A 14,634-nucleotide genomic window follows, 5' to 3' on the forward strand; every position below is an offset into this window, starting at 1 on the left:
ATAGTAGTAGACATAGTAGCAGCAATTAAAATATATGTAGCATTCATTACCTGCAGTCACCCTTGTAAGCACTTCTCATAAACTCACTCAGTCCTGACACTATCCCTACTAAGTACAATATCCCCATCTTATGAAGAAACTGGAACAGAGAGACGTTAAATAGTCTGCCCAAGGTCCCACACTCAGTGCCACAACCGGATTCCAAGCCAGAGTCTGGGTCCGGAGTCCATGCTCCTACCCACTACCCTGGACTGCAAAGGAAGGGGCATGAGGCCCCACGGGAGTGCAGAGAAACTGCTCAGAGCTGCTGGACAGCTAAAAGCAAGGTTGTTTCAAGAATAAAGTGAGAAAATGTGTCTGTCTAGCACACAGCGCTGCAGTTGATATGAGGGTGGACCGATGGCGGGACAGAGACGAAAGCATCTCAGAACCTTATGACCCAAACATTGGGCTCCCAGAGGCCAGGACAGCCGGGCCACACCCACTCTTCTAGGGCTGTGGCTTGGAACTGACTGGGGGTGGGGCTACAGTCCCTTTGGGATGTATTCCATGCCCCTCCCATCCCCCCCAAATGCACATATGCATGGAAAACCCACATGCCCACACTGTTTGAGGGTGGCCACGGTGCCCCTACCAACCCACGGATCCCTCCAGAACCTGTTCTCATCTCCTTAACTAGTTTCTGGAAAGGAAGTCACACCTCATGAATGCATATTCAAATCTAGCTAGAAACCATTAGATTGGGGAGTGCTATGCTGGCCGTGGGGGTCCATCAGCACCAGGAGTCACTCCCCCCGCCTGACTGACGCTGCTCTACGCCTGCAACCACAGCTCTCAGTCCACCAGTCCACCCTCCGCTCAGCCGACGCCTTCCTCCTCCTTAAGTTTGTCCCAACTCAGAACTGCATGAGGGCACTTCCCCTTAAAAAGGATAATCATACTTTTCAAATCCAAGAAATAAATACCCCAAACTGGCTGAGGCTATATGGCTGATAGTCATACAGTGAGCCACTGGAAATGGACAGATGTTGGGGAACCTCTACGTGCTCCAAACACTGTCTCGTCACCACCTCTTGCAAAGTTACCCCTAAGAACCTAAACTAACATGTTCACCACAGTGCTATTTACAAACGGATAAAACTTCGGCATGTTTCCCAAAAGGAAAGTTCAATGGACAATTAATTGGGGTTACATTACAAATAAAGGCTTTCCAGGTCAAATATTTGAAGAAATTGGCTTTAAAAGTTAGGTGGTTTCTTTCCTGTAGGAGTTTTTAAAGGTTTTACTAGCTACTAAGCATGCTGGCCCTGCAAGGGAGATACGGCATGCCCCGACTTCCTTGACCAGGACACTGACCCGGCAACACACAAGGCCTTCTGTTGCAGCGACATGAACTCTGCTTTGACCACAGCCCCCTCCAGGTAGCACCCTGTGTCTTAGCTCCCCTTCCCTGTGCAACTCCTTATCTATGGCCACAAACTCCCACTCTCAGCTCACGTGCTCTTAACCCATCCCCATCAGGCTTCCCTGTCAAGGGTACTAATGACCTCCCTGGCCAGACCCAGTGGTCACACTGGCCTCCTTCCTATCCCTCCACACACCTTGACTACTCCAGGCTTTGAATGTCCCTTCTGCCTTATCATTCAGGCTTCAGTGTGACCAGCAGAACCCCAGCAAGGCCTCTCCTGACCACCTCTTTTAAAGCAGCCACACACCCTATATGAACTCCCTACATGGTGCACTTGTTTTCTGGTCTTTATTTACTATTTACTGGCTGTCTTCCCTGGAACAGGCTCTACTTCGGATTTTCAACTGCCAGTTATAATAATCTTTCTGATGAAAGCCAGTTGGGGACAGGTTTCCTATCACAAAGGAAGGATCCTTGCTCATTACTCAGTTCCTCACCAGCAAGGAAAGGCCATCTTGCTTGTATTTCTCCCTCCCTGCCACGGTGGTGGCAAGTAGGAGACAAGTGACATGAGACCCTATTAACATTGTATGCGGGAAACGTATTTATACGTTTTACGTTGACTGGTAGTAGAGCGCGCGATAAAAACTACCTGCAAACAATGTGTTAAACACAAGGTCAAGGTCTGCAGGGACATTAAAGATACATTCTGGCAAATGGCTGTAGATTTGTTTTTGTTTTCTTTGATTTCTGTTGTGCAATTTTAAAAAGGGGAGGGGGATAACAGTGATGAAAGAAAAGGACTGGCTCCTGTCCCTCCCACTGACCGCCCAGCTCTGGAGTTCCAGCTACGCGAACGCGCGCGCGCACGCGCACACACACACACACACACACACACACACACAAACACAAACACATGGCTCGGTTTATTGTTTCCTTTTTTTAATGAAACTAGATCACTGCTTACAAAATCGTCAGCCCTTGTGCCCATCCCTTCACAGTTCCCTTGGCTCAGCCTGTCCCCTCCCAGGAACTGAAACCAGGTGGGTGTGGAATGGCCACCACCGACTCAGTGACCCATAGGAGAGAGGCCTGGGCTCCGACCCCGAGCCTTCAGAGGGCGACAATGCTACCTCCCACATCTGTTCCCGGCGGGCCTGGAGGCTGCATGGATGAGGGTGGTCCAGGCTGCCACCCAGACCAGAGTGAAATGATGTGAATGTCCCACCCCATGGACCCCCCTCCCCCCAGTAGTCTCTCCCTTTCCTCCCCCCACCCCAATCCTAACTCTACCCCACCACTGAGATGAGGCCCAGCTCCTGTCAGAAGGACGGGGCCTACAGGCTGTAGAACTTGAGACTCCTGTCCATGCCCGTGGAAGCGATGAACTTGGCGTGGTGACCGAAGGCCACTCCTGTGGTCAGGCCGCTATGCTCTGAGGAGAGATAAGAGGCATCGGTGAGAGGCTTTTCCCCCTTCGGGTCTGAGCACTGACTCTCACGATGTATGTCCAATCTGACCAGTCCCGCCCCTCAGTTACCACACTGCATGCGGCTGCCTGTTTTCCCCTTGACTTTAAACTGCAAGGGTAGGGCTGTGGGCTGTAGCCAGACCTGCGCATTTCCCCGCAGGGCCTCACGTGGCGCCTGGCACGTGGCAGGCACTCCAGTCTTTGCTGGTGGGCTGAGCAAACCGAGGACTGTCAGTCCCCTCGCCTAAGCTACCAAGGCAGCTGCAATTCTGCTCAAGTACTGGAGCTGACCGTGAGCTGGGAAGAGAGCACTGAGCCACAAAGCTCGCGGTCTCCCTTGCCACATCTCATAACTTGCTGTTTTTAAAACTTAGCTGAGTCTAGTTTGGTTTAAACTTCAGTAATCAGCTTGTTGGGATCTATCTAGTTTTGACTCTGTGCTTGTAACTGGAACAGCCCCTCAGCTTGTTCTAGCTCACAGGGTTCCGACTCTAGGGTACCTGGGCCCCTAACGCAGGGCAGGGCAGGGCTGAGGAAGGGGCAGAAGAGGCTGGGCATCACTCCCCATGGGACTCGGAGCTCATGAACATCAGTGCAATTCCTTCAGGTTAAGTTCAGGATCACACCTGCAGCCAACCAACTCTCCACTACAGTCCCCTGGCCTTCCAGCCTGCCACTACTCATCAAACCGGGGTCCGGGGAAGGGCTGAAACCCACAGCCACACAGTGAGGCCTGGGCACCTCCAAAACATGGCACTATGAGCAGGCTCAGGAGAGTAGGCGGGTGGGAGAAGTTCTGTGTCCTGCCCACAGCCTGCTACTCGGGACAAGAACTGTATCAACAAAGACAGCAGCAGCTGCCATTCATTCAGCTCCCAAGTGTGCAACAGGCACCCTGTCACCAGGCATGCCACCTTGTCACTAGCTGGCACCATCTGCAAAGCAGTGCCTACCTGCCCCTTTAAAGGTGGGGAAGCTACAACACTAAAGGGAAAATCACACACCTAGGGCCACACAGCTACTGGGGTTATTCACTGTCTCAGCCCCTGTTATCCACTGTCTCAGCATCTCAGCATTTTGTATCTTTCTTCTCTAGCACTGAAGTGCAATTAAGTATTTATTTGCGAAGTCATTTACATCTGCCTTCCTTACCTCACTAGAAAGTCCATTAGTGTAAAGACCTGGCCTCTCTCATTCATTGCTCTAATCGCACAGAGGGCCAGGACACAACACTAAATAATAACGGCAAATCTTTATGCACCTGACCCTGTTCTAATACATTCACTCACACTCATGGAGACCTCACATCAACCCCACTGCAGATGTACTATCATCATACCCCAGAGAGGTTAAGCAACTTGCCCTATGTCACACAGCTACAAGTGGTTGAGCCAGCATTTTAAGCCAAGGACTCTGACTCTTGAGTTCAGTTTCTTAGTCACTAAGCTCTATTGCCTGAGGTTGTGATTCAAAGCTATTGAGGCTTATTGATGCCTAGAAATCCTAACCCAGTGAGACTTCCCCACTTCCCTCTGGGCTAGGACACCGAGACCTCAGGATCCCAGGGGCAGCCTCTACCTGTGAAGTGAAGAATCTCTGTCCACTGTTTGCAGATGTAGATCTGGACATCTGTGCCCCCAAGGGCCAGGTATGTGCCGCTTTGGTCAAAGATCAGTGACTTCACCTGCCAGAGCCAGAAAAAAGGTCACAGGAGGGGAAGGGAAACTAGGGAGCACCGGGGAACAAAGAGAAGCTGTTTAGACTAACTCAGGGAATAATCGACAAATGAAGAGGCGGGAGAGCTGGGGATGGGTGGTGAGGGGAGAAGCACCTCAAAGTTGTTATCCAGCTGCAGTGTCTTAAAGTTCTTCAGCTTGCGCAGGTCCCAGAGCTTCACAGAGGAGTCATCAGCTGCAGTAGCCAGGTAGTAACCATTCTCAGAGAAGGCGATGCTGGTGATGGGGCCCGAGTGGCCAGGGAAGTTGGCCACGTTGGTACGCTCCTACAGTTGCGGGGGTGGGTAGTAAAATGTCACCCACCGGTTACAAGAGGAAGAAAATGGAGCTCACCAAACCCCACCCCTGAGATGTCCTCCTTGGTCTTTCAGGAAAGGGCAGCTAACAGGAATAGCAGGGCTGGGCGGCCAGCCCAGGGCCCCCAGACTACTCTGGTCACGTCACACACACAGAGTCACTGACTCTTCACCCTCGGGACAAGTCATCACACTAAGTGGTCACAAGAGCTCTGATCCTGGGGCTCAGATGGAGGCTACCATGTCCTACCTTCAAGTCCCAGATCTTGATCTGAGAATCCATGGTTCCCGTCCCAAAAATGAGTCCATCAGGATGGAACTGCGCACAGGTGAGAGCTGTGGGAAGGGAGAGGGATCGTGGTCAGAGCCCCCCTGGGGGAAACTAAATATGGCAGAAGGTCGCTTCCTTCTCTTCACGTGCCCCATTGTGCCTGGCACAATGTCTGGTACTCAGCAGGTATTGGTGGTAAGTTCATTTTTACAAGAACAAGTAGCAAATAAAACATAAAAATAAATAATAGCAAATGAAGAGAAAGAGACTACTTACCGCAACCGGAGGTCTCATCCGTCACCTTGGTGAGCACGCGCCCTGTCTGGATGTCAGAGAAGGCCCAGTACTGAAAACAGAGACAATGAAGCCAGTGAGAAAGTGGGTGCCCTTCAGGAAGCAGAGACCCTAGCTTGGCAAAGCCCGGTAAAGCCAGCTCCTCTCAGCAGAGAGGAAATGCTCTCCTTGGGGTGCTGCGGAGATGGCTGGGGTTGGTAAGCTGTTCCCTCCTCCCACGATGTTCAAGGCCTCTTCAGGGCCCTGGTTGGGACCACACCTGGTCATCAGAGGAGCTCAGGAGATAGTCACCAGTGGCGTGGAGGCTGAGGCCTGTCACAGAGCTCTCATGGGCCCGAACAACCTGTACACAAGAGGTGTTCGGGACCGACCAAATCCTAATAGTGGCATCTGGGGATGCAGAAAACACCAGCTCCTAAGAGGAAAGTAGAGGCAGACTGTCAGAGAGGAGAGGTGGACTGTAAGAATCTCACAAAAGGCCTGGGGATGCTTACAACCCCACCACAGCTTCTCCTTTCAGCCCTGCCCTGGCTGGAAACATCCACCCACCCAACCATGCCTAAGAGGGCCACCAGTAAATATTAAAATGATAAATCAAACAGCATTTGGTCTTGGGAGAGGCCTCACCACCTAGTGGTAAAAAGGATAACTGCACCAGAGTGCAATATCCCACACCCCAATTCCAGGACCAGAGAGGAATGTGGCTAGTGCAACTGGGGAACTGAATTGCTTAGTTTATTTAAATAACCACATGGAGCTAATGCCTACTGTCTGGGATGGTGCAGGTCTGAACAGTACTGGGTCTGGAAAGGGCTGCAAAGGTATGTTCAGTGTATCCCACACTTAAGGATTCTTAGAAAAATTTGAGACAGGGAGAGAACTTACCTAGTGTCACCAACCAATTATTTTGGTTAGGACATAAAAACTAAGGTAAAACCAACCACCATGTTTTGTCAACGTGATTTCATAAGAGAAACATTAACATTAAGCAAGAAAAGAGTGGTTTCATTTGAATAAATTTACTTATATGAAAAATCCACCATATTTTTCTGTTTCTACTTTCCTTAAGGGACAGGGCAAAGGCTAATGAGAAGCAGTGACCCAGCCACTGTCTCACAGACCCAGATCCAAATTGTCCTAGATCTAAACAGGCAAATGCCACAATGTCATTACTCTGGTCTCATGAGCTGCCTCTACCCCAGGAGTGGGGAACGTCCAGCCTGAGAAATCATTTGGTCTGGCCCTGCCAAGGCAACCGCAGGCAGGACTCGAAATTCAACAAATCTAGGAACTTTTTTCATAGCAAGAATGATTTTATATGGCCTTCGAATGATGTTATAAATATCCAAATGGCCACTGGCAGAAAAAAGGTTCCCCAGCCCTGCTCTATCCCCTAAACCAGCAGTCCCCATCTATTTTAACCCACCCTGCTTTCCACAATCAACAAGTGTTTACCGCCCACCGTGGGGGACCATGGGAATACTTCCTCAGGCGTGAGTCACAATTTGTTGAGCTTTATTTTCTGCAGTTTGTATTATAAACACAGTAGAGCTTTGTCCTTTCCCTAACAAATTACTTCTATGAAGATGCCTTTGTAAGCCACACATTTCCTCTCTCAGCCTGGTTTGAAGACCCATTATAGTGGATCCCACAAAGTAAAAGGGAACCCCATGACTCCAAAAAGAGGCCACTAAATGTCTATTCTGGAGCATCAGAGCTCTTTCTCGAGCCTACTTCAGTTTACCAAGGAGACAGCAGGGGGTGGGTATTGGTTCTGGAACCCTCCACCACTGAAACAGGGCTCAGGAATGAGGAACAAGGGTGGTGAGGAGAACCCCTTACCTGGGAAGGGTGAAACACCACACTGGTGACTTTCTTGGTATGGCCTTTGAGGGTGGCCAAGATTTGCTCAGAACTCTTGTCAAAGACGACAACATTTTTATCCGCCCCACCTGGAAAGGACCCACATGAGATTCAAAAACCAGTCAAGCCCTTCCAGGTCCCTTTGCTGAAGAAGGTACTTTTGTCCCCAGGCCCATGCACAGGACAGGAGCCTGTTCGTTCCCTGCCACCCTCCCCGCCTTGGCGACACCAGCTCTCACCAGTGAGGATCTTGTTGGTATCGGAAGGGCAGAGGTCCAGGGCGAGGATCCCAGGAATGCTGGCACTGTGCAACCCCTGTGCACACCAAACCCAGTGTCACGGCCGAATCAAGGCAGGCCACAGAGCCATACAGCTCCCCCAGTGCCACCCCAAGCCCAGGGAACAAGAGTGGCTTGTGTTCCTTATCCGCTGCACTTGGCCCTCTGCCTGGACGCAGTACCTCCCTCACCGCATTACTGGGAAAGCAGAGCTGGGCAGGAAGACAAGGCTGGAAAAGGGGCCAGAGCACTGCACAGCACTCTGCTCACTGTGCTCCAGGCTGGCCGGCCCCACCCTAGGAGCAGCACGGAGGGCCCTATCTCCGAGGTCCAGGGACCTGGTCACTCACCACATGGGATGCCACCTGCCGGTATTTGCTGAGCTCTTCTGGCTTCACCAGTTCCTCAGGCACAGTCTTCCCTCTCTGAGAAAATTAAAAAGCCCCCCCAAGAAAAATGGCAATGAGTGCAGGACTCAGTCAGCCCCCTTTCCTAAGGGGCCAACTGCCTCCACCTGGCTGACTCTCTTGGCCCTGGGAGAAGACTTACCTTCTTACGCTCCGTGGTTAGCACAGTGGCCTTGTCTTGAAGCTGGGGAAGAGAGAAGGGGACAGATTCAATGTGAGACAATTTATTTTGCCAAGACAACGGTCTGCTGGATTCTGGTAATACCCTTATTTTCACGTGTCAGCAGAAACTCGTTATCCACCAACGTCTGTGCTCAAGGCAGACAAGCATGATCTCTTACTGTCACTCCACGCTTGTGAGGAGGTGCTGAGAACCTTGTTTCGGAGGAGGAAACTGAGCCTCAGAAACGTGAAGTCACTTGCCCAAGACCACAAAGATGACAAATGGCAGGTCTGCAGAGCTCCCAGACTAGGTCCTAGGCCACTAGGATGAGAGCTGAATGCAAGCTGACAATCTGAACTGTTTGGTAAGACAATCGATCAAGTCTGGCACAGGAAGATCCTGTGAGTCTAACAGAGCACTGGGCCTAAAATCGGCCCAGCTCTGCGTCTTCTATAAAATAAAAAGGCTAATTCCTGTCCTGTCTCCCTCAGAGAACAAAACAAGAAAACATGTAACGAAGTGTTTTAATATCTGCAAAGAACCCCAATAACAAGAGCTACAAGATGCACTTAGCAGTAATAATTAGTCTGTTAAATTCCCACAAGTCTATGGAGTAGGTACTATTATTCTCACTTCAGAAGCAAGGGAAATGGACACAGAAGGGTTGGTTAAGTCAGCCTAAGGTATTAAAGCTTATAAATGGTGACATTAAAATACAAACCTGGGCAGTCTGGTCTGAGTCTGTGCTCTGCAGGATTCTACTTTATCCCAAAATGGATGAGATTTTTATTCATATGGGACTCAGGGGTGAAAAGTGAGGGCCCATCTGCATTCCCACCAAGGGAGAGCACAACATACCTTCTGGATAATCTCAGGGGTCATTCCCACCAGCTCGCCCAAATCCATTGGCTCGCCTGCACCCTAAAGAGAAGGAAGGCGAAGGTAAGGGAGGCATAGAATGCCAAAGACACTTGCAGGAGAGCCACGCCACCCACCACACACAAAAGGGCAGCTGGCAAAGGGGGGGACAGGGGACGACGACACTCACCACAACACTTGGCTGTGAGCTTGGCACAGCCTGGGGCACGATGAGACCAGCCTGCGGTTTCAGGGTAGCCAGAGCTGAGAGAGAGAAGACAACATTAGAAATGGGATATGGTGAAGCAGGACCAGCCTGGAGTGGAGGATGGGGGGAGAGGCTGCACCTTCTCGGGCAGCGGTGACTTCCTTGGTGAGACGGGCAATGACACGGCAGGCGGCATCGTGCTGGTACAGTGCGTGGGACAGCTCTTGGCGGGTTGTCTGCAGCTGCTGGCGCAGAGTGAAGCTGTGCAGCATGACCGCGTCCTGAGAGGGGGAAACACCACCGTGAGGGGAGGGGAGGAGCCGGAGCGCCCGGCAGAAGGGCCAGCCCTTGATAAGAGGACACTGCCTCCATCCCCTGGCCTAGACCAGTATCAGTGACTGAAGCAGTATCTGAGTGGCCCTGAATGTGCTGGCAGCTACTCTCGAGCTCCTAGACCCTGCCTAACACTGGGCACACAGAAGTGGGAGCCAGCTCTTTCCCACCCCATCTTCACTAATTTACTGGCAAACCTCGGATGTCATGCCATCACCTCACCAAGACCAAGAGGGAATAATAACGCTATTTACTGACTGCCCCCATTGTGTCAAGCATTGTGCCAGGCAGTCCCTCAGGATATATTCACTCATTCATATTTTAGAGCACCTACTACATGCCAGGGTCTGCTCTCAGTGCTGAGGATATACTGATAAATGAAACAAGCCCCTGACATCATGAAATTTATACTTTAATTCTCCCAAAACCCTGAAAGGCACTAATCTATGTTGTACAGTCAGGAAAACTAGAACTTGAATACAAGCAACTTGCCTAAGGTCACATGGCATGTGAGCAGTGGAGCTAAGCATGGAACCCAGATCTGTGAGACTTCAACAACCAGGCTCCTCCTCCACGATCATCCTGCCCCTCAAAAGAGAAAATATTGCTCCATCCTTCCCACCCCCAAGTCCTAGTCCAGTGATGTCTTCAGGTGAGGAAAACGGATTCTCTTCCAGGGACTCACCCACTCATCCTGTAAGGCTTTCAGAATAGCTGGGATGCTGGTGGCTGAGGGAGGCTTGGGCCGGATTGGGTGAGCAACTGCCAAGAGAGGGAAAGTAGGCATCAGAACCATAACCCAGGGGACTCTTCCTTTCCCCCACGCTTCTCCCTTTAGCCTGCACTAACAGGCCACCATCTCTTCCTCCCATGCGCTGGCACCACCTCCCACCCTCTCAGGCTCAGGCCAGCCTCTAGGCACCTTTGATGTCGATGAGCTGCTCCTCAGACAGAGGCTGGTTGTTGACAGGGTCTGTGCCATTCTCTGCAATATACTTCTCAATGAGCCGCCGCTCGTAGACGTGATTTGAGACAGGGGACACACACGGGTGCTCTGGCACTTCATTGGAAACTGCGGAGAAGAGGCAGGTGGTGAACCTGGGGCAGGGAAAGGGACCTTGGGCCAAGGGGCTGCCTCATCTGCTGCTGGCCCCAACAAGACCATGCGTCCCCACACTCAACTAACAAGACATGACACCAAGCCAGTTTGGTACTGAATGCTTCCCAGCTACCTAACTATCTTCTCCATTAGTCTCCTGACAGTCAGAGAGCCAACAAATAATACTGCACAACTACTATGTGCCAGGCACCTAGAAAGCAGTCAATCATCCCTGCCCACCTCATTTTGAACAAAGATGCTTAGGCTCCATTATACTCTGGGACATGGAGGGACACACAAAGCCACTCAAATCTCAGTCTAGGACAGTGATTTGCAACCATTTCACCTCATGGCACACATAAACTAATTACTAAAATTCTGCGGCACACCAAAAAAATATACTATATTTTTTTTGCGGATCTGACAAGAAAAAAGAAGGTATAATTTTGATTCATTCACAGAGGCTTTTTGACAATCTAAGGGAAAAGAAGTCAGAGCCCAGTGCCCCTTACTAAATAGTCAGGTATTGCATGTTTTTAAAATTCTTGCTGCACAACAGTTGAAAGTCGCTGGCCTATAGCCTAGATGGAGTATCAGACAAAGAAATTACAAAACAATGTGACAGGTGCTATAATAACAAAACATTTACATGTTGTTTACTAGATGCCAAGTATGACTGCAAACACTTTCCAGAGGTTAGTTCATCCTCACAATCACCCCCAACAGAGGTATCATTTACACATCTGCCTGGGTAGTCTGCACCTCTTGAGGTCTCTGACAGCACAGATGCCCAGCAGGTACTTGATAAACATCTACCAGATGAGTAAATGAGAGGAAGGATGGTGCTGGGGATATGGAAAAGCGCTTCCCCAAGACTGAAACAATAAATGTGAAAATACTCTGCAAACTGTGACTTCTTCAATGCGAAGGCCTTCCTTTTCCTAGTCATCTTGCTCTTCCTTCCTCTCCCCCCCCCTTTCCCCTCCCCCTCCCCACTTTTCCCGATTTATGGAGAGATTCTAAGAGTAAGGGCTTTAGAGTTAGGAAGCAAATAGAGAAGAGAGACTAGTAATCTGATGAAACAATGAGAATGGAAAACATCTTCAGGTCATGATAAAATACCAATATAAGACGGTACATGCATGAAAAAAGTGTGGAGTCGCGATCAGAGAACCTAGCTCCATCACCCAGCTCTGCCACTCACTAACTGCAGCATTAGACAAGCCCTACTCTCCTTGAAGCTTACACCCTCATCCGAAAAAACAGACCTTTGTTTCCGCTTTGGAGAATCCTTGAGAGGACAAAAGCAGATCACTGACTTGGAAGCGCGCAGTAAACCAATAAAAGCTTTACAAACACGCCATTTTTATCAGCCGTACAGGATGAGGCAGGGAACTAGAGGCCTGGATTCCAGCCCTGTCACTGCCTCTAACTCACTGTGTGGCCTTCGAAAATTTCAGAAGCTCTGCCTACCCGAGCGAGATCTCAAACCACCACCCAGTGCAATGCTCATTCTGCAGGGGAAACTGAGGCCCACAGCCTCGCACCAGAACACAAAGCCTGGCGGAGCCGGATCTGCACAACCCCTAGGGTATCCTGATTCCTACACCGGGGCCGGTTCCTCTGCATCAGCTCCCTCTGTTCGGGCCTCAGTGATGCCTCTGACAATAAACTTGCGGCGTTACGTAAACTGTGAAGCGCTGCGCAAATGCACTACACGCAGAGGAGGAGGACCCCCGAGTTGACAGGCCGCAGCCCTGCCTCCCGGGAGCCCCGTTTTCACCTCCGCTCCTGCCCGGGAGCCGCAGCGGCCCGCAGATCCTCCCGCTCGGCTCTCCCGCCTCCTGCGACCGCGATCGGCCGCAGCCGATACTCACTAGAACAGATCAGGGACATGGCGCCGTCGCTGTGCTCCGAGGCGCCACACACCCGGCTCCGGGATCAGCTTCGGAGCTGCCGCGGGCCAGGTCCTATTCCCCGCTGCTTCCGGGACGCTCCGCGGCGAGCGGGGAGCGGGGAGCTGTCCCCCCGAGCGACGATCGCGCAGCCCTTCACGTGGGACTGCGGCGGGCCGCGCGCCTCAGCCTCCTGCAGCTAACGGAAACTGCCCTTTCCCAGAATGCAACCCGGCAGGAAAGGGCCCGCCAGACACTCGGCTATTTCCGAATCAACTCGGCTCCTTCCGTAATGCAACCCCCCTCCCCCCCAGTGCGGGATAAGAGATCTAGAACTACATTTCCCATGATGCAGTGGGAATTTTAAAACCAATGCAATTTAGCAACATTTTTGAGACCCTTGAGCGCTGAGCCATGGGATCACAATCTTGTAAACTGTAATGTACTCGGGAATTTCCTAGCGAACTTGGTAAAATGGGCATATTCCTGAGGTCTGCCTTAGAGAGTCTGCATTTTCAGTGTGTGCCCCAGGTGATCCTGAGGTGTTTCTCCTACTTCCCTTTGATAGACGCTGAGAGGTGACCAGGTGAAGAAAGCAGAAGCAGATGGATGGAGAAATTAACACTGGCCAAGAAACTGTTCTGGTCCTGCCTCCACTACCAATTTGCTCTGCACCCTGGGGGGAGTCATCAGCTTCTCTGCCCCTTTCCTACATGATTTCTGCTTCCCTTCCAATGCAAATCGTGTAGGATTCTTTGTGGATATCTATAAAATAAGATTCTTCCAGAAATCGTGTATACAACATGTGGTGCAGGCTGTGAGGGATCCAGACCAAGCAGCAGGACAGACAGATATGGTCAATGAAGTTTTCTTCGCTGAAGAGGTGTGAATGATCCTGACTTTGACAGGTGGGCAAAAGTCAGATAGAAGAGGAGAACAGAGGGAGTCCCAAGGGGAGGAACAGCACAAGCAGAGGCTTGGAGAGAAGTACAAAAGTTTTAGGAATGAAGGGTAATACAGCACAGTGGCCAAGCACATGAACTCTGAAGTCATATTTTGTGTTCCATTAAGCTAGTAAACTGTGTGAACTCTGCCTTCATTTCCTCATCTGTAAAACAAAGCAGTGCTAGCAAGGGTTGAACTAACTCATAGGGTTGTTGTGAGGACTTAATATTTTCAAAGTGCCTTACTAAACTTGATGCAACTGTTAGAAAAGCTGGAAGAGGAGGCCCAGGATACTACTGTTAAAGCATAGTAAGAAGCTAGGAAAATTCCAGGACAAGCAGAATAGGGAAACTCAGATAGTTTAACGGCAGTTTGCAGCCGCGTAGTAAATCATATCTTCCCTAAACCAAGGACACTTGAGAGTAAATGGTTTGCATCTCTTCCCAGCCAGAGGGTAGATAGCTTAAATCACCCTATTCAGGGAGACAGATAACAGAAATCCAGTTAGTGTCATTTGCCAACCACACCCAAGGACAGACAAATTAAGAATAAACCTCATTTTGGTATGTTAGCATAAAGCTGATGAATATTCTATTAAAATCTTCCCCTAATACCTCTCCTAAACACCCAGCCTTTAAAACTCTAAAAATAAACATCCCAATGCTCGCTCTCCTGGGTCCAAGGTCCCTGAGCTTGTCCCCTTCTCTCTCTCTGACTTCTCAGTGCGCCAAAGCACCCCAGCCTAGGGTCTCCTGTTACTTCTATGCACCTTCCTTGTTTCATGTCCTAAGTATATTTTTGCTGCAGCCAATAAATTCTCGCTTGCTTTTCTACACTTTGTCTCTTGATTGAAATCTTTCCCGCAAGAAAACAACCAAGGTCTCCCTGTCTCTGAGTAACACTGCCAGAGCCTGTTGGGGAAGAAAGAGACCCTTAGCTGAGGCCAGAAGTGATGAGGGTCCAGAGCAAGATAGATGGGCTGACAAGCATCTGAAGGAAAGAATCACCTGGAAGAGGTGACAGGCTGGTTGTTACTCTGTGGGTAGTCTTGGAAGAACATAGAAGGCTGACTCAGGTAGGGTGGGAAAGGGTTCCCTTTTAGAGTACAG

At 50.4% G+C, this 14,634-nt stretch overlaps 1 protein-coding gene across 2 annotated transcripts; it reads right to left on the reverse strand.

The window, feature by feature from the left end:
* Window positions 1-2,329: 2,329 nt before the first annotated feature.
* On the reverse strand, window positions 2,330-12,806 carry PRPF19 (pre-mRNA processing factor 19). 2 transcript variants are annotated; one of them, XM_081152917.1, is made up of 16 exons: window positions 12,563-12,806; window positions 10,509-10,658; window positions 10,272-10,348; window positions 9,393-9,534; window positions 9,236-9,309; window positions 9,046-9,108; window positions 8,167-8,208; window positions 7,968-8,042; window positions 7,579-7,654; window positions 7,319-7,428; window positions 5,736-5,891; window positions 5,459-5,528; window positions 5,162-5,247; window positions 4,711-4,881; window positions 4,458-4,563; window positions 2,330-2,843 (listed from the first exon to the last, which is right to left on the reverse strand). In XM_081152917.1, exons 1-16 carry the CDS (start codon window positions 12,579-12,581, stop codon window positions 2,746-2,748), a joined length of 1,515 nt encoding a protein of 504 aa, XP_081009043.1. In that variant the 5' UTR covers window positions 12,582-12,806; the 3' UTR covers window positions 2,330-2,745. The 2 variants fall into 2 exon arrangements, with proteins under 2 accessions (XP_081009043.1, XP_081009044.1); XM_081152918.1 differs by lacking the exons at window positions 10,272-10,348; window positions 10,509-10,658; window positions 12,563-12,806 and adding an exon at window positions 10,079-10,169.
* Between the last annotated feature and the right edge of the window lie 1,828 nt (window positions 12,807-14,634).

Source organism: Miniopterus schreibersii (assembly GCF_964146895.1).
Source record: "Miniopterus schreibersii genome assembly, chromosome: 12".
Taxonomy (NCBI): domain Eukaryota; kingdom Metazoa; phylum Chordata; class Mammalia; order Chiroptera; family Miniopteridae; genus Miniopterus; species Miniopterus schreibersii.

Excerpts from the sequence above, each read along its gene's own strand:
- PRPF19 (XM_081152917.1), bottom strand. Across the intron at positions 4,882-5,161 it reads TCAAGATCTGGGACTTGAAG|GAGCGTACCAACGTGGCCAA; the intron begins GTAGGACATGGT and ends CCGCAACTGTAG. Across the intron at positions 2,844-4,457 it reads AGAGATTCTTCACTTCACAG|AGCATAGCGGCCTGACCACA; the intron begins GTAGAGGCTGCC and ends ATCTCTCCTCAG.